The sequence below is a fragment of the Pseudophryne corroboree genome, chromosome 6, assembly GCF_028390025.1.
Source record: "Pseudophryne corroboree isolate aPseCor3 chromosome 6, aPseCor3.hap2, whole genome shotgun sequence".
NCBI classification, from domain to species: domain Eukaryota; kingdom Metazoa; phylum Chordata; class Amphibia; order Anura; family Myobatrachidae; genus Pseudophryne; species Pseudophryne corroboree.
Window position 1 is genome coordinate 524,241,941 of NC_086449.1, and position 23,414 is coordinate 524,265,354.

The window sequence follows — 23,414 nt, forward strand, 5'->3', positions numbered from 1 at the left end:
ATCCTCACTGTCTACACAGCTTTCATATTCTGACTTATCCTTTGGGGAGGCAGAGGAGGCAGACGTCTCCCTCAGGAGAGTAGGACCATCATTCTACAGTGGATGTACCTGCGCTACTGTGGGTAGTTAAGTCTATTCTGGAAATAGAGGAGGAGGAGGTAGCTCCTAAGCCAAAAACCCTGGTATTCAAATGCCAGAAGGTTAGTATGGACGAATTCTCTCAATCAGCTCACTGACCTCATGCGTGAAGCATGGAGTACACCTAGTAAGAAGTTTCAGAAAACAAAACGCTTAGCTTCTATTTACCCTCTCCCATCTAGGGAATGAGCTCAGTGGGAGGTTCTCCCTATAGTGGATTCTCATGTGGCACTCCTAGTTTCAAGCTCTACTATGCCTATTCTGTCTGCATCTTACCTGAAGGAAGCTGCGGATAGAAAAATGTAAACTTGTCTTAAGTCTAACTATTCTTTTACAGGAGCTATCACATGACCGGCTATGGCCACAGTTTGGTTGGCTAAGGCTATTGAGAGCTGAGTGGAGGCCCTAGAAGAAAGCTTCCCCTCTGTCCCACATCCCCCATATCAGGGAAGCAGCCTCCTACTTAGGTGAAGCGGCTTTGAATACTGGTCTCCTAGCTTCTAAGGCAGTGTTTTTCAACCACTGTGCCATGGCACACTAGTGTGCCCTGAGCAGTCTCCAGGTGTGCCGCCATAGAAGCAGAGCCAGGCCCGTCAGTGTTTTGCCGCTACTGTGGCCCTGGATCGATCCATACTGGTGGGTTTAGTGGTTGCAGAGCCAGTTCTAATTTTGGGCCCGGGCAGTGATGTGCTCTTCTGGCTTTCTCAGATGTGGCTCAGGCGTTGCCTATGGAGAAGCTGCGACATGACCTCCTAGGACACGCAACTGCATCATGCATCACCATTATATTTGAGTGTGCCTTGGCAATATTTAAATCTTGTTCAGTGTGCCGCGAGTTGTAAAAGGTTGAAAATCTCTGTTCTAAGGCATCAGCTGCCTCGGTGGTCGCCCGCAGGGTCATCTGATTATGCTCTTGGAAAGCAGACACTGTCCCTAAGAAGGCACTCAAAAACCCTGCCATACACTGGGGATATTCTGTTTGGCGCAGAATTGGACAAAATAATGGCTACTCTGGCAGCCTCCAAATCTGCTTTCCTGCCCTCAGCAAGTAACCCGAAACCTTGAACATCATACTTTCCCTCAAGGCAAAGCTAAAGGACGGTCCTTCCCTCGGCAGTCTACTTCCATTATGGCCTCCAAGCTCCGTGCTAAACAGTCTTGGGCTACAAGATGTCCAGCCACCAAGTCTGACGACAAAGCCTCCGCCTGATGGACCGGGCTTCCTCCAGAGTGGAAGGCTGATTTCTTCAGTTCTTAGAGTCCTGGCGTTATACCACTACAGACACCTAGGTGCAAGAAGTGGTCTCTCACGGGTATGCTCTCACATTCCTTAGGCACTCCCCCAGCAGTTATCTTGAACAAGCCCTCCAACAGACCCGGTCAAAGCCCTGGCCCTCCAGAAGACCATTCAGTCTCTGCTGCACTCAGGGGTAATGATCCCTGTCCCTTCGGCACATCAAGGGACGGGTTTTTACTATACCCTTTTCTTGGTTTGGAAACCAAATGGATCTCATCGACTTATTTTCAATCTCAAGTCACTGAACAAATGTATCCGAGTGCCCAGGTTTAGTATGGAAACCCTCCGCACCATTATTCTGGCAATGGAGCCTGGGGACTTTATGGTGCCTCTGGACATTCAGGATGCCTTCCTGCATCAATGGTTTCTCCGGTTTGCTTTCATTCAGCAACATTTCCAATTTTGGGCACTCCCTTTTAGCCTTTCTACAGCTCCTGGGTCTTTACTAAAATAATGGGGGTCATTCCGAGTTGATCGTCCGCTGCCGTTTTGCGCAGCGAACAGGTTACTACTGCGCATGCATATGCACCGCAATTCGCAGGCGCGTCGTACGGGTACAAAGCGGATCGTTGCTGTTCGATGGATTTAACGAAGAATCTATTCACACAGCCGATCGCAAGGAGATTGAAGAAAGAGGGCGTTTGTGGATGTCAACTGACCATTTTCATGGAGTGTTTGGAAAAATGCAGGCGTGTCCAAGCGTTTGCAGGGCGGGTGTCTGACGTCAATTCCGGGACCAAAAAGACTGAAATGATTGCAAGGGCTGAGTAAATCCAAAGCTACTCAGAAACTGCAAAAAACTTTTTCATCCCGCTCAGCTGCACACTCCCCCGTGGGCGGCGACTATGCGTTTTTCACGGATGCTAAAAGCAGCTAGCGAGTGATCAACTCGGAATGACCCCCAATGTCTGTTCTGGCGGCCCAGATTCATTGTCAGAATACTCCCATACCTGGATGACCTGCTGATTCTGGCACACTCGTCAGAGGTCTTCATCGCCATCTTCAAACCATTGCCTTCCTGCAAACACACTGCTGGCTCATCAACTGGAAAAACCTCTCCCTGACTCCTCCCCAACAGATGTTGCATCTGTATTCTCAGGTACAAAGGATTTTCCTACTGGCAGACATAGTTTTTGCACTGCAAATGAGAATACTCAAGTTACTTCACAGTTGCCGAGTATCCAGTCACTCAGCGATGTTGGTCCTGGGGTCCATGGTCTCCCCCTTCGACATGGTGGAATATGCCAAATTCCACTCCAAGCTCTACAGACTTCCCACTTGGACAAGGGTCACCCCTTCTGGATTCCAGATTGGGTGCTCCTTACCACGGATGGCAGCCTCCGCAGGTGGGACGCAGTAACCGGCCAACACTCATTTCAGGGCCACTGGACTTCCACGGAGAGTTGCTTGCCAGACAGTGTCCTGGAACTTCGAGCTGTCTACAGAGCACTCACTGTACCCGGGAACATTCTCCAGGGCAGGCCTCTCCAAGTCCAGTCCGACAACAACACTGCGGTGGCCTAGCTCAATCATCGGAGGAGCACTCGCAGTTTGTTGACAACACAGAAAGTGGCGCACACTCTCCGATGGGCTGAACGTTATCTTTTCGGCCATCTTGGCGGTGCGCACCCCAGGGATTCTCAACTGGGAGACGGACTTCCTCAGTCGTCACAATGTCAATGCAGGATAGTGGGCTCTACACTGAGACGTCTTCCAAACTCTGGTGGACAAATGGGGCCTGCCGGATGTGGACCTCATGGCCTCACGTCACAATTGCAAAGTTTCGATGCACGGGTCCAGGACAAGAGACATCGTCGCAGCCTTCATGGATGCTCTGGCAGTGAAGTGGACCTTCAATCTGGTGTACCTATTCCCTCCGGTCTCCCTCCTTCCCAGAGTTCTTCGCAAATTCAAACAAGGAGGCACTGTCCTGTTGATAGTACCATCCTGGCAGGCGCCATTGGTTCAGTAATTTACAGAGTCTCTCCATAGACACTTCCTTTCCACTTCCTCTGTGACCATACCTGTTGTCTCAGGGTCCCTTTCTACACCCGGACCTAGCTCGTCTGTCTTTGACAGCGAGGCTCTTGAGTCATCCCTCCAAAGATCCTAAGGTTTCTCCCACTCTGATTCAAACAATGCTCAGGCCACGGAAACCTGCTTCGGACTCATATTATTACTCATATTATGACTCATATCATATTACTCAGTTTGGAACGTTTACTTCTAGTGGTGCGCTGCAAGACACTATGACTCTCTGGTTTTTCGGGATACCAGGGTGCTTGCTTTTCTCCAAGCTGGATTAGATCTCGTCCTCCACCTGGCATTCCTGAAAGTTCATTGCCTCGCACTGAAGGGTATCGGATTTAGGGGCGCTCTCCTGTTGCTCCCCCTTTGTGATCTTTCACCCAGGAAAAGCTGTTCTATGGACCCAGGCTGGCTACCTCCCCAAGGTGATGTCTAAATTCCACCTTAATGAAGACATTGTGGTGCCGGCCTTCTAATCCCTGGACCTCTCATCAGGGGAAGCCTCCTTGGATGTGGTCCGGATTTATGAGGAACGTACCAGCTCTATCAGGAAGACGGATTCCCGCCTTTGTCCTATATATATTCCACAAGAGGAACTGGCCAGCTAACATGCAGATGCTGGCCAGATGGATTCGCATGACTATCTCACAGGCTTACACCTAGGCTGACCTCTCTGGTCCGTATACAGTCTCTGCCCATTCTATAGCTATGTTGGGTCCTTCGTGGGTATTCCGCTGTGGCGAGTCTGCTGAACAACTGGTTATATGCCTTTGAGATCTTTGCCTCTCAGGATGCTTCCTTTGGGTGCCAGATTCTCCTCTCTCCTCAGGAGCGTCCTCTCCCTTAAGAAAACTGCTTTGGGACACTCCCAAGATATTCCTTATGGATCCCTGAAGAAGAAAATAAGAGTAATGGTAGACTTACCATGATTAACTCTTTTTCTTCGAGGTCCATAGGATCCACAAGGCAGTCACCCTGATGCACCTGGCTTCTATGGGTTTTTCCTTTTGGTCACAGGTTCCCTTCTCTGTTGTATGAGAGTGTGTTTCTTGTGTGTATCATTATTCCTTCTCTCCTATCCTGCTCCTGCCTTGGGCTTGTTCACAAAACTGGGCTACCCTGGCTGGGGGTGGGCTATAGGGGAGTAGGGTCCGATGCATCCTGGGAGCTTAAAAGCTTTAACTGTTTGGTGCCCGGTCCTCTCCAACCACCTACACCTCAAGGTATTCCCTGTGGATCCTATGGACCTCAAAGAAAAAAGAGTTAACCATGGTAAGTCTACCAATGTGATTATTATTATTAATTTGTAGTAATATTTTAGAATCCTATACTTGATTTTTATTTAAAAAAAATCACTCCCACTGTAATGATATTATGAAATGCTTCTGTTGATAAAGGTATACAATGAAAATAGATGGCATTTATTTACACAATCTGTGAAGGACAATGAACTCCACTTAATTGTTTTATAGAAGGAGAATTAGACCTGAAAAGTCAGTTTCTCCGCAAATGCCAGGGTTTTTAAATGATTACAAGACCCACCAGTGTGAAAAATATGTTTCGCCCCAGTAAAGCTAAATGTCTGGCAGCCGTACACATTGAAGGCACATTGGTAATAAAGATGCAGTGCAGTTAATCTCTGAAATGTCTGCAGTTAATTACAAATGATCTCCGCAGTGAGATTAAGACGCCATTGTCACACTTGTAGATGAGCAGGAGAGCACCGGAGCCATTATTTACACGGTTGAACTGAAGAGGTACGGGGGACCCTTAGGAATTACAATTTCGGGGACTGAAGAACCTTTTGATCCAATTATCATTTCAAGCCTTACTAAAGGTGGACTGGCAGAAAGGTAATTTACACAAAGTTTCCTGTCTATTAAATATATAAAAAAAAATTGATGATGAACTATTAACTTGGGAAACTTCAATACAGGTTACCGTCTACATTTTGTTGAGATTTCTGTAAATAATATAGAGAATGGGTTTTCCTGTTATTAATGTATCTTATAGCAGGTCATCCTGTATGAATAGTGACAAACCAACTGCACAGATATAAACCCTCTCATCTGTGGCTTCTGTGGGGCTCCTTATTGCAAGGCTTGCATAGTATGGGTATCAGAAGCTAATTTTTTACGCTAATACTTTAATATTACCAGGAGCCAGCAGTGTGCACAGTGCACCACATATTTAACATTTATGTATCTTCTATTATAGAAATCTTTCTGCAATGAAAGCTTCTGTGTTTCTTTACCTTCAGGACAGGTGCAATCCATGTAGGAGATCGGATTCTGGCCATAAACTGCAACAGTCTGAAAGGCAAACCTTTGAGTGAAGCCATCCATTTACTACAGATGGCAGGGGAAACAGTCACCTTAAAAATCAAAAAGCAGACTGATGGTAAGTAAGAGTTGCACAATGTTAGATGCAATGCAGGCAGTGCTCCTTCCCACACTCAGAATTCCTGGGGTTATATTTACTAAAGTGCCAGTTTATAGAAGTGGAGATGTTGTCCATAGAAACCAATAAGATTCTAACTATTATCTTCAAGCAGGTGCTACCTAAATGATAAGTTGAATCTGATTGGTTGCAATAGGCAGCATCCCCGTCTCTACAGAACCAAACTTTAGTAAATATACCCTCAAGTGTCTACCTGGTTTTCCTGATCAAAATTCTTTATCCAAATTTGCTCTTAAAATACCAACATACATAATGTGAAAGCTTACAAAACTACATAAGGTAGTAAACAATGATGAAAAGATCATTTTAATTGAATTCATGGCAAGTATTGTCCTGATTAGAATAACAGTTCCCTGTAATCAGGAAAAATAATAGAAAGTTGAATTTCCAATCCTGATCCTGGTTAAATGTCTATGTAAGTGAAAATAAAAACTTCAAATGGAACCAGTGATGAAGGATATGGTACACATTCCCACTTCTGTTTGTGTTTGCTGTATTTCCTCTAAATCACAGGTTCTCAAACTCGGTCCTAAGGACCCCAAAAAGTTCACATTTTCCAGGTCTCACAGAATCGTATGTGAAATAATTAACTTCACCTGTGGAACTTTTAAAATGTGTCAGTGAGTAATGAGTACTCCTGTTTACCTGCTGAGTGACGTGGAAAATGTGAGCTATTCGGGGTCCTGAGGACAGCGTTTGAGAACCTTTGCTCTAAATGTTTAAATTACACTAAAAGTCATAGGATGCATGGAGGTAAATACACTGGCTCTAGTTATTACCTGGTCTTTCCACTTAAAATTTGGAATGTAATTCCTCCTCCCTCCAGTACAGATACCTGAATCCACATGTCACACTCTAGGACGCTGTCTTATTGAGATTTAATGCACAGGGCTGGCACAAGACCCCCTCATCTACTACTTATAATAATGGGCAGTATTTGGGGGAGGCATCTTCTGCTCACCTGTCCTTATAACCAAGCACCACACTGCCATTGTAACACTGATTTCTCCGGCAGGGTCTACAGGTTATCCACAGGATAACATTGGGATATGATGGAGCGACAGCGGATTTGCACCAATCGGTCAAAGCTTTTCGGCCTCCCAGCATGCAATGGGCCCGTCCATATATCCCCGCCTCCTGGCTCAGGCAAATAGTTTTTTTGTTTGGTGCCGCAGGATTCGAACCATGGTCAGAGGGCTGCTGGTTTATAGCAGCCCTAAGCTTTCTTATTTTATTTTTATAGTCTTACTATTTTTTCTGGAGTGATCTTTCAAAAAGCATCTCATACGTACCTTAGAAAGAGTCGCTCCAACAACTCTCTGCCGGGTCACGAGTACAGTGCTGTTTCGGCGGGCGTCTGTGTCGGATATACTAGCAGGTCCAGCAGACGTTACCAGGTTGTGGCCAGAGCACGGGGAGAAGGTAAGTCATCGGTTCTGCTTAGAAGGTGAATACGGACACAGCCACACTGTTTTGGGAAGAGACTAACAAACAGTCGCTGACTCGGCTGCCACCTCGGGTGCACCAGCACTAGGCCTTAGGGATCATAGGCTCCAGGAATAGTATGAGCCACCATCCCTAGGGTTGATGTCAGCAGTGGGGAGTCAGACGCTCTCCTGGTCGCTCCTCCCTGCGGTTCATGACCAGTTTTCTTAGAGTTTTCCCACTTCCGTCTGAGATGCTATATACAAAGGGGACCCAGTCGCAGCATAGGCCGCAGTGTGACTGGTGCATCTGTGTTCACCGAGCGTCTGTGTTCACTATAGGTTCATGGAGTGGCTGTGTACGCTAGTAGCTTCTGGATCCACTCAGCGTTCGCAAACGTTTTGATCGGTCCTGGAAGCGGAGTGAGTCTCCCTGTATCCCACTCTACTGAGTATGGGTAATGCAGTACTAAGTCTCTACCTTTTGAGTACGAATAGTTATATAAGTGCCTATTGCATATGAGTCTGTATACTATTACTGTGGTTTCTTTCGCTTACGGTAGATCTGTTTAAACATGCTTCAGTAATATGCTCGCCTACATACTTGAAATGTATTTGTAGTTGAGGATGTGCTCATATTGCTTATTATACTAATGTATAACATGTGACTGACTGCTAGTGTGATTGTTGACTTTACTATATATTCTGTCAGTTTTTTTCCGATTCCAATCCTCAATGCTGGTGCATAAGCAGGGTAGGGTCGGATTGTATATCACTTTAAAAAGCTTAAACTGATTATAGTCATAAATTGTGTTGTACACTGTGGAAGTGTTGATTATTTATCATGTCTAAGAGCGGCAAAGGTGAGGAAGGTACACTCACAGCAACACCAACACTTATATCATGTTTGTCTTGCAAAGCTGGGTTAACCTCTCAGGATCTGGCTCAGGATGGTTTGTGTGCAAATTGTTTAAGCTTTCACCAGAGTCTCTTGAAAACTACAAGGCAGATTAAGATGCAGGTTGATCCGCCTTGGGCTATGTTTGCACAGACATTGGGGGTCATTCTGAGCCGATCGCACTCTGCAGTTTATCGCAGCGGTGCAATCGGGTCAACTGCGCATGCGCCGGCGCATTCCAGAAGGCCGTCGGGCCGCTACGATCGCCTCTGCCTGATTGACAGGCAGAGGCGGTCGCTGTGCGCGCGGGGGGGGGGGGGGGAGTGGAACAGCGGCGTTTGGCCGCCATTTCGTGGGCGCGGTCCAGCCAACGCAGGCGTGGCCAGATCGAACGGGGTGTGTAGCTCCTGGCCAGCACGCTAAAGCTGCGCTGGTCGGGAGCTACTCTTGAAGTGCAAAGGCATCGCTGCTGTGCGATGCCTTTGCACTTCTGGTGGGGGCGGCACTGACATGTGGGGTGGGATAGCCCTGTGATGGGCGTTCCCCCGCATGTCAATGTGAATGATCGTATCTGTACTAAATTTATCACAGCTGCGATCATCTCGGAATGACCCCTTTATCCAGTATAGCTAAACGGATAATTCCTACTCCTGTATCAGGGATAGGTTACACGATTAACCCCTACATGCAGCTTCCCAACTGAGGTTTATCACTTCCAGCAGCAGCCTCTCAAAAGAAACAGGCTGATAAGCCAGTGGTAAGTAAATCTTCATCCTCACAGGCTACACATGTTTCAGATGAGGATTCATCGGAGGATGAAAGCTCTATAAACTCTGCTTCGGCATATGAAGAGGAGGAAGGTCTCAGCTCAGTGGATATAGCTGAGTTGATTAAAGCAATGAAAGCCATTCTATCCTTAGAGGATTCAGCAGAGCCTGTGTTAAAAACCAAGGCACCTGTGTTTAAACGTCCCAAAACAGTTAAGACTGAGTTTCCGGGGTCAGATCAGCTGACGGAAATCATGCAAGAGGCTTGGGCTACTCCCAATAAGAAGTTTAGAATTCCTAGGAAATGGTATTCCAATTATCCTCTTCCAGCTGGGTATTGTTTAAAAAGGGAGGTGGCTCCCAAGGTAGATACGCATGTGATTCGATTAGTGTAAAAATCTACATTACATCTGCCTTCAACATCATTAAATAGGAGAGTGGATGGTTTTTTAAAAACCATTTTTTCCCTCTGCAGCATCTGATCCTTGCCAAATGGAAAACGCAGACTATGGTCCTTACAATGGAAGTAAGAAGGTTTTGTTTCCAGGGGAAATGGACCAAGGAAGACGGTTGCCTGCCAATAAATATATTGGAACTTCAGGCCATATACATGGCACTGATTCAGGAAAAAGGACATTCTTCGGGGAAAACCAGTTCAGATTCGCTCGGACAATGCGACGGCAGTAGCGTACCTCAACCATCAGGGAGGAATTTGCGGCCAAAAAGTTATGAAGGCGGTAAGTCACACACTATAGTGTACAGAACTTCACCATCCAGCCTCGTCCACAGTGTTCGTTCCAGGAGTCTTAAGCTGGGAAGCGGATTTTCTCAGTCGACATGCCATTCAGGCAAGCGAATGGGCTCTAGACCCTAGTTGACAAGTGGGGGTTGCCAGAGATAGATCTCCTGGTGTCCCTTTCAGAACAACAAAGTTCTCGCATACCGGTCATGAACAAAGGATCCCACAGCGATCTTTGCGGATGCCCTATGGGTGAGATGGGACTTTCATCTGGCCTATGTATTTCCTCCAATCACCTTATTACCAAGGGTGGTGAGAAAGATAAAGCAAGGAAAGGGTGCCGTGATACTAACAGCTCTGGCTTGGCCCAGAAGACATTGGTACACAGATCTGCAGAGAATGTCGATGGATGCTCCACTCCTGCTTCCTCAACGTCCAGATCTACTGATGTAGGGTCACTGTTATCACAGACATCTGGATCGACTGTCTTTGACGGTGTGGCTCTTGAAACCTCTATCCTTAAGTCAAGAGGATTCTCACAACAGGTAATTCAAGCAATGCTCAGAGCAAGGAAACCTTCCTCAGCTCGCATTTATCACTGAATATGGCAAGCCTATATTCATTGGTGCGGTGAATGGAAAATGGACCATAGTTCTTTCAGAGTTTCCAGGGTCTTAGCATTCCTTCAGGCAGGAATGGATAAAGGTTTGAAGGTATCTTCCTTGAGAGTGCAAGTGTCAGCATTGACTGTATGGTTCCTAAAGAAAATTGGCAACTTACAGGATGTGCGTACTTTTTCCAGGGAATGCTGCGCATTCACCCTCCTTTCTCTTACGTCCTAGAGGACACTGGGAATCCATTTAGTACCATGGGGTATAGACCGGTCCACTAGGAGCCTTGGGCACTTTAAGAATTTGTTAGTGTGCGCTTGCTCCTCCCTCTATGCCCCTCCCACCAGACTCAGTTTAGAAAATGTGCCCGAAGGAGACGGTCACATCGCTGGAAGCTCCTGAAGAGTTTTCTGCATTTATTTTGTTTGTTATTTTCTGGCAGGCTGGATGGCACCAGCCTGCCTGCTTCGTGGGACTTAGGAAGGAACGGCTCAACCTCTTGAAGGGTCAGTGGTCCCGTTCCCCGCTCACAGGACACTAGCTCCTGAGGGAACTATTTGCACACCCCACCATGGCAAGCGTACATTCCCGCAGCACGCCGCCACCCCTAACAGAGCCAGAAGATAGCAAAGTGGTGAGTACTAAGCCGGCGTCCCGGTTAGCGAGTCACCGGTCATTATGGCGGCATGAGGGTACAGAGATACATGGCTTCTATGGGGGCGGCAGAGTCTCCAGTCTCAGTACACAGTGAGGACGCACCGCTTCTGGGGGAGAAAACTGAGTCTAAGTACACTACAGGTGTACACAGTTCATAGACTGGCATTATAGAATTAAAAGGCGGCTGACTCCATTTTAAGCACTAAAAATCACCTCAGCCAGTATAAAAAAGCGGGAAGACCGCGCGCCATTGAAGGGGCAGGGCTTCACTATGAGCAGATCCAGAAGCTCACCAGCGCCATTTTCCCTCTGCAGTGGACACAGACACTGACTGACAGGGATGCGCAGCTCCTCCGGAGAGACTCCAGATTACCTCAGCGGACCAGGGGGTCATAGCAGGGGGGGAGAGCTTACTAGTGTACTAAGTCCCCAATCTGGGTACTTAGTCTGTGACCTGGCTAAGCTTGGTATTAGCAGTAAGGGCGTTGTGTGCTGGCTCCAGGCTATCTCTATGTGTCTCGTGAAGGGCTCTTTGTGGGTTAATTGTGCATTTAACCTGTTCCTGTGTGTGTGTGTGTGTGTGTGTGTGTGTGTGTGTGTGTGTGTGTGTGTGTGTGTTGTCACAGTATGTCAGACAAAAAGTGTGTTTCATGTAAGGCACAGTGTTCCTCTTCTCCAGGGGGTTCACTACAGTGTACTCAGTGCAATGCACCCTGCCAGGCTAGCGGGGCAGAACCAGCTTGGCTGGATTCCATTAGGGGAATGATCTCCAATATTTCTACTAAATTGTCCTGCAATGAGAAAGAGACGCAATACTTAAGACTATCGATGACTGAGTTTATGAACAGAGACTCAGTACCCAAACCAGCGTCTCAGTCCTCTACCATTTGTCTGCAAAAACATCCTTTGGCCCATATCCTGCAGTCTGACTCTGATGATTAGGGGTCAGACATGGAGGAGGGTGAAGTGGACTCAGAGGTGGGGGAGGCTTCTTTGTCACAGGGAATAGAGGCTCTCATAGAAGCTATTAGCGAGGTTCTGCATATCCCTGATAATGTAAAAGAGGAGACTGAGGAATCTTATTTTAATATAAAAAAGAAATCCTCAGCCACTTTTCCTGTGTCAGAGGAACTAAATACCCTATTTGAAGAACCGTGGGTTAATCCTGATAGGAAATTTCAAATCCCTAAAAGGTTGCTTTCATCTTTTCCTTTTCCTCCTGAGGATAGAAAAAAACTGGAAAATCCACCGATAGTGGATGCATCAGTATCCAGGCTGTCACGGAAAATTGTATTGCCTGTCCCTGGTGCAGCCTCTCTAAAAGACATGGCTGATCGTAGAATTGAGAATACACTCAAATCTTTATATACAGCCGCTGGGGTGGCACAGAGACCCTCTATAGCATGTGGGTGGATTACTAAGGCCATCGCAAAATGGTCGGGTAACCTGATTGAGGGGTTAGAGGTACCTTGCCTAAGGGGGAGATGGTTTTACTCCTGCAACATATACAGGACTCTGCAAATTTTATGGTGAAAGCCATAAAAGAAGTAGGTTTGCTTAATGCACGCACCACTGCTATGGCAGTGTCAGCATGCAGAGGCTTATGGCTATGCCAGTGGACTGCCGACGCGGATTCCAGGAAAGGCGTGGAAGCCCTACCCTTCACAGGAGAGGCCTTATTTGGAGATAAACTAGACAAATGTATCTCCAAAGCTACTGCGGGTAAATCCAGTATCTTCCTTCTGCATCTCCCCCAGCAAGGAAGGCTTACTGAGGACCTAATCTACAGTCCTTTCGGACTGCCAAGTTTAAGGGCAAAACCAGAGGTTCTTCTGCAGCCACAAGAGGCGCTAGAGGTAAACCACGAAAACCAGCAACTGCAGGTTCACAGGAACAGAGCTCAAGTTCTGCTTCCTCAAAGCCTTCAGCATGACGGTGGACCGCGATGTCTGGAAGACCGGCAGGTGGGAGCCCGACTAAGATTTTTCAGTCACATCTGGACAACATCATGCCAGGATCCCTGGGTCATAGATCTTATTTCCCAGGGCTACAGACTGGAGTTTCAGGAGCTCCCACATCACAGATTCTTCAAATCAGGCTTACCAGTTTCACAGGAAGCAAGTATAACCTTACAGGGCGCCATTCAAAAACTGGTACAGACTCAGGTCATTGTTCCAGTTCCACCTCATCTGCAAAACAAGGGATATTATTCCAACCTGTCTGTAGTACCAAAACCAGACGGTTCGTTAAGGCCGATTTTGAACCTCAAGTTGTTGAACCCGTACTTACGAGTGTTCAAATTCAATATGCAGTCTCTGAGAGCGGTGATATCAGGTCTGGAGGAAGGGGAATTCCTAGTGTCTCTGGATATCAAGGATGCGTACCTTCACATTCTGATCTGGCTGCCTCATCAGGCTTATCTACGGTTTACAATTCCCTGCCATTTGGTCTCTCCACGGCACCGAGAGTGTTCACCAAGGTGATAGCAGAGATGATGTTTCTACTCCGCAAACAGGTAGTGAACATAATTCCATACCTGGACGATTTTCTGATAAAGGCACTGTCCAGGGAACGGTTGATGGACAGTATTTGCCTCTAAACCAGACTACTCCTGGATCACGGGTGGATTCTGAACTTACCAAAATCACATCTGGAACCAACGCAGAGGCTTTCCTTTCTGGGAATGATACTGGACACAGAATCTCAGAGAGTGTTCCTTCTCGTGGAGAAGGCTATGGAAATCCAGTCGATTGTTCGGGCTATCCTGAAACCAACCTGGATCTCGGTGCATCTGTGAATTCGCCTTCTGGGTTAAATGGTGGCCTCTTACGATGTGCTTCAGTATGGAAGGTTTCATGTGAGGCCCTTCCAGCTAGATCTATTGGACAGATGGTCCGGATCTCATCTTCATATGCACCAGAGGATCCGTCTGTCGCCAAGAGAAAAGGATTTACCGGTAGGTAATTAAAATCCTATTTTTGTTACTCCTACAGTGCCTTGGGACTTAAATTTAGTCCTAAAGGCCCTTCAAGTTGCCCCATTTGAACCACTTAATAAAGTGGATCTTAAATGGTTGGCAGCTAAGGTTCTCTTTCTTGCCATGGCGTCAGCTAGAAGAGTATCAGATTTAGGGGCATTGTTATGTCATCCTCCATTTCTGATCTTTTATTGAGCGGTTCTTAGAACTAAATGTGGGTATCTTCCCAAGGTGGTGTCTAAATTTCACCTTAACGAAGAAATTGTAGTCCCGGCTTTCCAGGAACCGGGCCTTTCTGCGGGAGATGCATCGCTGGACGTGGTCCGTGACTTAAGGATCTACGCGGATCGTACCATTGCCATCAGAAAGACAGATTCTCTCTTCATTCTCTATGGATTTCATAAGAGAGGATGGCCTGCTGATAAGCAGACACTGGCAAGATTGCTTCGGATGATGATTTCAGAAGCATATTCTCAAGCTGATCTCCCTGTTCCGGCTAATGTCTCTGCTCACTCTACTCATAAGGTAGGTCCATCATGGGCAGCACAATGTGGTGCTTCAGCAGAACAGATATGTAAGGCAGCCACATGGTCTTCCATTAACACATTCATTAGACATTATGCCATGGATACCTTTGCCTCTCACGATGCTGAATTCTGGCGAAGGATTCTCCTGTCCAATCATGAGCGTCCCCACCACTAAATTGCATTGGGAAATCCTAATGTTATCCTGTGGATAACCTGTGGACCCTGCGGGAGAAATATACGTTATGGTAAGAACTTAACGTTGATAACCGTATTTCTCCTAAGTCCACAGGGATCCCACCCTGACGCACCTGATTTGAGGATCCTTTAACTCACTAACCTCTTCCTTCTTGTACGGAAGGGTGTGCATGTGTGTTCTTATCGCCTGATTAGGGCTATCTATGATGCTCCTGCCTTGAGCTTTGGGAATACAGCTGATTTGTCTGAGCCAGGAGGCGAGGATATATGGACGGGCCCGTTGCATGCTGGGAGGTCGAAAAGCTTTGACCGATTGGTGCAATTCCGCTGTTGCTCCATCATATCCCATTGTTATCCTGTGGACTTAGGAGAAATACCGTTATCAACGGTAAATTCTTACCATAACGTATTTATATGGAGCATCTTCACATGTACTCTGATACTGGCGGCTTCACCTTCATGTCAGCGGCTAGCTCTCCGTGTGGCGGCTCCTCTGGTGGATCATTAAAAACACCAGATGAGTGTTGTCATGTCATTCAGTGTTTAGGCATCCAGGATAACCTAGGATTGCCTAATGGTAGTGCTGGCCCTGCTGATGTATAGACTGTTAAGTTTCCTGTTACATCAGTATCCCTGCCATGAAAACGCTATGTCTTGCAGTCTGTGCAGCATTTCTGTTACCTTTCAAAGTAGCCAGCTACTCACCCAGGCTAATGCATCCAAATGGAAGATTGGCAGTACATAAATAGTCAATGGGTGGGATTCAACTTTTCCCGCTGGCAGCCACTAGATTGTTCCCAAATGGAGCTATTCAGTTGTAGCTGCGTTCGGGCATGATGGCTGTATCTGCATTTTAGTTCACCCTCCCCTCTGGGGGTGACGAGCTGAAATGTGCGAAAAGTGACCCATTTCAGCGCCCAAACGGCAATTTTTGCAATCGCACCTCGCACTTTAGTCGGGTTTAGCCGATTTTTACGGCTCAATTGAATATCTTCCCCACGACTCCCCGTCACTTTAGATGGGAGATCAGGCGCGATAATCAATTGAATGCCATCCAATATGTCAACACCAGATAGTTGACATCGTGCAAATGGTCAGCACATGGTTTTTCATGCTGGTAAGGCATTAGATTTAAGGTTAGGCTGCCGGGGGAAACAGTTTGGTTTAGGCTGCGGAAGGTGATGGTTAGGGTTAGGCATCGGGGGAGGGTTAGAGTTAAAAATAAAATAAAAAAGTGTCAACCTTTTCTGTGTCAACCATTTGTGTCATCCATTTGACGCTGTCAGCCAATTAACTGTTGATATTTTAGCGATGTTGACCTTTTGACCCTGCCGACCTATTGCGTGTCAACCTATTGAATGTTTATCCTTCAAGCCACACCTCGGGTTCTAGCACTTCCCTATTTCCAGAATACAGTGAAAAATACCAAAGTAACTTATCTTTTTCGTGTCTCTAAATGACAGTACATACAGCATTCTTGCCAGATACAGTGTAGCATAAGCACATCAGTTTATTTCAGGTATATGGGCAAGCTACCATTCCAGTAGTAACACAAATGACTTTTTGTTACACAGAAATAGGTCTTATATCACATAGCATATACCCTGGCTTACTCTACAAGAGCTTCTCAAAGCATGTATGTATATTTGTCTCTTTAGCAACAAGTCCCAAGACCATAACATCACACAGCTCACTTACCCTGCCAGATGATACAGAGGATGATACGCCTGTCACTCAGAAGTCCAGCAACCTCTCTGACCTATATTCCACCACCGTGCCAAGTGTGGACAGTGCAGTTGAGTCATGGGACGGCTCTGCGGTGGATACCGCTTATGGAAGTCAAGGTATAACTTAGGTTCTCAGACATATGTAGTTTGGTGAGTAAGTGCTGTAGAGCTGAAATGTCACATCTATGGTAGCATTCTACACATTGCCTGGTGTAACTATCTGACTGCCATCCACAGGCTTACTGTAGTATTTATCATAATGTGCCTGGAATAAATGTAACTATCATAACCACTGGCTTCTCATTTTGGGCAATAGCAGCATGTGTTCTTTATGGAGTTTAGCACAACATTTATTACATGTCAGAAATAAGATAAGTGTCAGTGAGCCAACGGATACACTCCGCTAACTAGGGTCCCACTTCATCCACACACTGTTTTAATTACAGTCCACCAGTTTTTTTAAGACCTAGGTTAAATCATGCTTGGTAACCAATTCTGTGCATTACTTTTATTGTTGGTTTCTATGAATTTACAGGGCCTAACTTCCAAGCATCTGGATTCAGTTTCAATGCATATGAATGGAGAAACCCCAAACAGAAGAGCAGTCTGTCCCCCTTGAATAGACCAATAAATAATCACTTTCACGACACAGGGCTTAGTGATGATGAATGGGAACGACCTACAGGCAGTGGGTAAGTGTAGCATGAAGGTATAAATAATTCTACGTCCTTTCTTTATATGGCGTGGGGGTAGGGGAAGTCCCCTTTGGCGGCTGAATAGCTATTCAGCCGCTGAGGATGTCATAAGTGGAGCGTGAGTCTCGCAGGATAGGGATGTAATATCCTGCAAGACAGTGCCCTGTGAGCTGGTTGTGTCTGGTGGTGGTGCGGTAGCGCGCTGTCCCTTTCCATGCTGCATCATCCAGGTAAGACACTGCGGTTCGGTGTGTATGTTTGCGCACTCATGAATTGCCATCACTAGTACTAGCCTTAATCCAATGTGTGTGGGGAAGAGGGGGGGAGGGGGACAAACTAGAATTCTATGTTGTTCAGCTTGGATTAGCACTCCTGTCCTCTACCCAAAGGTGTTTTTAATTAGCATGGATATCTGGCATTTACAGACAGCACATTGTTAAAGGCACTGTGAATGGTAAGTCCTGAATACATTTGTACAATGTGTCCGCTTTAGGGGTGAGTTCGAGGGGCAGGTCCCCTTGGGTTGGTGTGGCTTGGCTACTTGAGAACATCATATTGTAACACTTAATATAGCACTTTTTTTTAGCACCTAATTGTTTTTTAATTGTTTTTTTTTTTTTTTTTACCAATGTAACACTCTAATTACAGTATTACCTCTCACCTATCTAACACTCTGAATATATAGCTGCTGCTTCTTACTAATGTCACTTTTTAACATTTAAACCTCTTACTAGTGTGATGCCTTGTGGCAGTTGGCTTGCACTGGCCTGGAGGGTCCTGTACCCTGGACTTGAACCTTAGTGTTAGGGACCCACCAGTTGAGGTCACCTGGTTGCGGTTGGTGGGCCCATGTTTAGCCAAAATTATGCTAAGCACCTCGAATGTACTGTTATATTGCAGAGTTTATAATAAATATTCTGATTAGCGGTGGCTAGTATGTAGAGTGTCCTGTTGCATTTTTCTCTTTTTTTTTTCTATAGGCACTATTACTCACTCACTGAGATTGGCAGTCTTACTAATTCAAATCTATTTTAGTAATGCATATTTTAAGTTATTGTAAGTCATGTTTAGAAATTTTCACCCCAAAAAAACGCTTTTGGGATAATCAGGTCTAAATGAGCATTTGCGGTGACAGCGGTGGAACTACTGCCAGAGCAGCCATGCTGTTGCTTTGAAACCTGGCAATAATGGTCCAACAGTATGGAGGCCCCATGTCGATTAGAACTGTGAAAGCTCAAATGGGTCTTCACTGAACATGAGCTGATGCCCACTCAGAAGAGCAAAGCTAAATGTTCCACCAATCAGCTCCAGAGGATGATCTGTGGAACCTTTCTCCTTTCAACCCAAAATGTTGCTATGGGGCCTGGTTATTGAATGTTATAACCATGATGGTGACCACAAACTTTAACTCAATACTTTCTGTTAAATCTTTCCTGACATTTAACTAGCAGTGTCCCTGCACATCCCTTCCTGACTGTTTACACAGTATAATGGGGCAGATGTATTAACCTGGAGAAGGCATAAGGAAGTGATAAACCAGTGATATGTGCAAGGTGATAAATGCACCAGCCAATCAGCTCCTAACTGTTAATTTACATATTGAAGCTGATTGACTGGTTCATTTATCACCTTGCACATATCACTGGTTTATCACTTCCTTATGCCTTCTCCAGGTTAATACATCTGCCCCAGTATACTATATGACAAGTTCAATTAGGAATCTGATATATGTCTAATCAACAGGGCAGCGTTTAGATATTGCAGGCTCCAATGCCATGGGAGGTGGGGTTTGGTTGTCCAAGCATGTAGAGTCATTGCCGTGGCCCCATTGGGAATATTACCTCTTCAAAAATGATGTACTACTGAAAGGGAGGGTGTGGTTGTCCTTAGGACAACTAGAGCTTCTGTAGAATTTCCCTTAATAATGCTTGAGTAGAACGCTCACAGGGTTGAACTAGTAGTTCTTCTGAGAACATACCTACCATATGTTAGTCTGAGAACACAACTACCACTATCCATGCAACCTTTTGTGAGTGGCGTGGATAGTGAAATGCGCAGGGGTCCACCAAGAGCACAAATTAGTGATGCAGGAAAATTACAGCTTCAAGTGCATCTCTATATGACAATAAGTTCATACTTCCAACTTCTGTAATGTTTATTATAGAGAAAAGCATTTTAATCTTTGTAATCTATGTTAACTGTTATGATTCTAGATTTATTGGCGGTCCAGAGGACCCAGAGGCTGACCAAGAGGAAACGTTCTGGTCTCAGGCACTAGAGGACCTAGAAACTTGTGGACAGTCAGGAATTCTCAGAGAATTGGAGGTAATATGCAAAGGCTGATAAGCAGAATACATAATGTTGCCATCCTACATAGATAACATCCTTTTATTATTTTTACAGGAGAAACCTGACATGTTCAAATGTTCTAAGAACATGAGTCTCTTGGTATATAATTCCTGTGTGTTGCTTTGTGTGTGCTGACCTAGTCTCCTGCTTGTCCTGGCTAGAATGCAGTGTGTGCAAGTTTAATACAGCATGTACATCTAGCTTGTTATTGTATATGCTCTGTCATTTTATATATGGAAGCAGAACAAACTTGTATGCTCAGTGTATGCAGATAATTATATATAATCTATACATTCTCAGTGTATACTTTGACAACATCAGGTGTCCAGGAAACAATTCAAATACTTCATTTAAAATAAAAAATAATATCTATAAAGTGACCTAGAACATGTGTATGTAAAAGCCACCCAATTCCTTTGTTGCAAAATATAGTAAAAGAGTTATACTAATTTAATCTTATGTTCCCTAATACTGAGTTTGTGCTTTATGCCTGTCTGCACTAATTAGATAAGAGCAGGGCCACAGATGAAGCTCAGCAGGTCAGAAAATAGTCTAAAGCCGCATACATAGGTACGATATGAACTACTGATATGGACTATATAGTTCATATAGGTAGAAAAGGAGAGTTATGTAGACTTACCATTGTTAACTCTCTTTCTGCAAGATACATTGGTTCCACAGGAAAACATAGGGGTGTAGAGTGGATCTTGATCCAGAGGCACCCACAGGCTAAAGCGTTATGCTGTCCCAGGATGCATTGGGGCCTCCTATATAAACCCTGCCTCCAGGCACTGGAGCTCAGTTTCGTTAACCAGTCAAATGCAGGAGCAGGCAAGAGAGAAGGCAGATGTTAGTAACATAGAACCACATTCTCACGACAGGAGACGGTACCAGAGGCTAATGCCATACAAACCCATAGAAGCTAGGTGCGTCAGGATGGGTGCCCTGTGGAACCAATGTACCTCGCAGAAAGAGAGTTAACAATGGTAAGTCTACCATAACTCATTTTCTGCAGCAGGATACATTGGTTTCCACAGGAAAACATTGGGGATGTCCTAAAGCAGTTCCTCAAGGAAGGGGACGCGCCTTAGCAGGCATGAGAACCTGGTGTCCAAAGGAAGTATCCTGTGAGGCGGAAGTATCACAAGCATATAACCTAATAAACGTGTTCACTGAGGATCATGTAGCCGACTTGCACAATTGTTCTGCGGACGCGCCATGGTGGGCCGCCCAAGAAGGTCCAACAGACCGAGTAGAATGGGCTTTAATAGGAGCAGGAGCTGGGAGTACAGCCTGCGCATAAGCTTGTGCAATCACCATTCTAATCCAGCTGGCCAAAGTTTCCTTATTCGCAGGCTAGCCACGTTTGTGGAAACCAAACAGTACAAAAAGGGAATCTGACCTCTTGATAGAGGCAGTCCTCTCCACATAAATACGGAGAACCCTTACCACATCCAAAGAACGCTCTTTGGAAGACAAGTCTGAAGAGCTAAAGGCCAGAACCACAATCTCTTGGTTACGGTGAAAAGATGACACCACCTTAGGCAAATAACTCGGTCAAGTTCATAGAACTGCCCTGTCACTGAAAAATCAAATAGGACAAAGCACCTAAGTCTGATACCCGTCTTGCAGAGGCAATACCCAGCAAAAACAGGACCTTGACCGTGAGCCATTTAAGGTCCGCCAACTCAAGAGGTTCAAATGGAGACTCTTGCAGGGCCTTTAGTACAACAGTCAAATCCCATGGAGCCACAGGAGGGACATAGGGAGACTGACTCCTAAGTACACCCTGAGTGAAAGTATGAACATCAGGTATAGACGCAATTTTTCTCTAAAACCATACCGACAAGGCAGATATGTGAACCTTGAGGGTGGCCAGACGAAGAACTCGGGCAGTGATGGCTAACCTTGACACTCCAGCTGTTGTTGAACTACACATCCCAGCATGCTCTGCTACAGTTTTGCTATTTGACCTTGCTAAAACTGATGCAGGGCGTGCTGGGATGTGTAGTTCAACAACAGCTGGAGTGTCAAGGTTAGCCATCAATGACCTTGGGCAAGGCCTCGTTGCAGAAAAATCCAGGATTCTGGACGTTCTGAATTGATATGCATCATAATTCCTATCAGCACACCAGGTGAAGTAAGAATTTCAGACTCTGTAATAAATCCGGGCAGATGCCGGTTTGCAGGCTTTCAAAATAGTCTGAATAACCGCCTCGGAAAATCCTTTGGCCCTCGGGAGTGATGCTTCAAGAGCCACGCCATCAAAGCCAGTCTGGCCAGGTCTGGGTAAAGACAAGGGCCCTGTACGAGAAGGTCCGGGCGCTGCGGAAGTAGAAGGGGTCTCTGTCGATAGATCCTGCAGGTCTGAGAACCAATTCCTTTGAGGCCACGCTGGAGCGAGTAGAAGTAGTATTACTCCTTCTTGTTTGAACTTCCGTAGTACCCTGGGCAGGAGTGACACTGGAGGGAACACGTAGGGCAGCCGAAAGTTCCATGGAATCGCTAGTGCGTCCACGAACGCTGCTTGAGGAAGGCTGGTCATTGATCCGAACCTTGTGATTGTGTCGAGACGCCATAAGGTCTACGTCCGGTAGGCCCCATCTGTCCACTAGGAGTTGAAAGACTTCCAGATGAAGACTCCACTCTCTGGCGTGCACATCCTGGCAACTGAGGATGTCCGCTTCCCAGTTTAGGACACATGGAATGAACACTGCCGATTTGGCTGGCAGATGGCGTTCCGCCCAGCAAAGGATTTTTGACACTTCCATTATTGCCATGCGGCTTCGAGTGCCGCCTTGATGGTTTATGTATGCCACGTGGTGGCATTATCTGACCGTACTTGAACAGGCCTGTTCTGCACCAGAGGCAGGGCGAGAGATTGCATTGAACACTGCCCTCAACTCCAGAATGTTTACTGAGAGGAGTGATTCCTCCTTGGTCCAGCGACCCTGAAATGAGTGTTGCTCCAAAACCACACCCCATACCCTGAGACTGGCGTCCGTTGTCAGCAGAACCCAGTCGGGGATCCAGAAGGGACGACCCCTGTTAATCGCTGGTCCTGTAGCCACCATGTTAGCGACTGACGAACCTCCGGAGTTAAAGTGATCATCTGAGATCTGATCCAATGAGGTTGGCCGTCCCATTTGGAAAGGATTAACCTATGTAATGGGCGGGAATTAAATTGAGCGTACTCGACCATGTCGAATGCCGACACCATCAGGCCAAGTACTTGCATCGCAGAGTGTATCTACATTCTGGGACGACAAAGGAAGCATCTTATCTTGTCCTGAAACTTCAGGACCTTTTCTGGAGACAGAAACAGCCTTTGACTGTATGCAACCAGAAGTGCCCACAGGTGCACCATGCTCTGAGCTGGGACCAGCGAGGACTTTTTCCAATTGATAAGCCACCCGTGGCCTTGCAGGAAGTTTACCATCATTTGCAGATGACTGATGAGGACATTGTGGGAATTTGCCAGAATCAGCAGATCGCTCAGATACAGCAGGATTCTGATCCCCTGGCGATGGAGATAGGCCGTCATAACAGCCATGACCTTAGTGGAGATCCGAGGAACCGTGGCCAGTCCAAATGGTAGAGCCTGGAATTGATAATGTAGGTTGCAAATAGCAAACCGCAGAAACTGCTGGTGATACATGGCAGTAGGTATATGCAGGTATGCATCATGTATATCCAGGGATACCATATAGTCTTCGGGTTCCATAGCCAGTACAATTGAGCGCAGTGTTTCCATATGAAACCTGGGCACTCTCACAAACTTGTTCAGGGATTTGAGGATGAGTATGGGCCGGTATGACCCATTTGGTTTCGGAACTAGAAACAGGGTCGAATAATAACCTCTGCCTCTCTGGGACTGAGGTACAGGCACAACCACTCCTGTACTCAGGAGAGAACTGACACTTGT

The 23,414-nt window shown here is 46.1% G+C and overlaps 1 protein-coding gene across 18 annotated transcripts in view; it reads left to right on the forward strand.

The window, feature by feature from the left end:
* GRIP1 (glutamate receptor interacting protein 1) overlaps positions 1–23,414 on the forward strand; it is an 871,453-nt gene that overhangs the window by 814,405 nt on the left and 33,634 nt on the right. For 14 of the 18 annotated variants that reach the window (XM_063927530.1, XM_063927526.1, XM_063927521.1 and 11 more), the window contains 6 exons: positions 5,172–5,316; positions 5,724–5,863; positions 16,377–16,562; positions 16,981–17,137; positions 19,354–19,465; positions 19,544–19,588. In XM_063927530.1, the coding sequence (XP_063783600.1) occupies positions 5,172–5,316; positions 5,724–5,863; positions 16,377–16,562; positions 16,981–17,137; positions 19,354–19,465; positions 19,544–19,588 (785 nt within the window). The remainder of the gene's footprint in view (positions 1–5,171; positions 5,317–5,723; positions 5,864–16,376; positions 16,563–16,980; positions 17,138–19,353; positions 19,466–19,543; positions 19,589–23,414) is intronic. The other 4 variants (XM_063927523.1, XM_063927529.1, XM_063927537.1 and 1 more) reach the window with 1 other exon arrangement.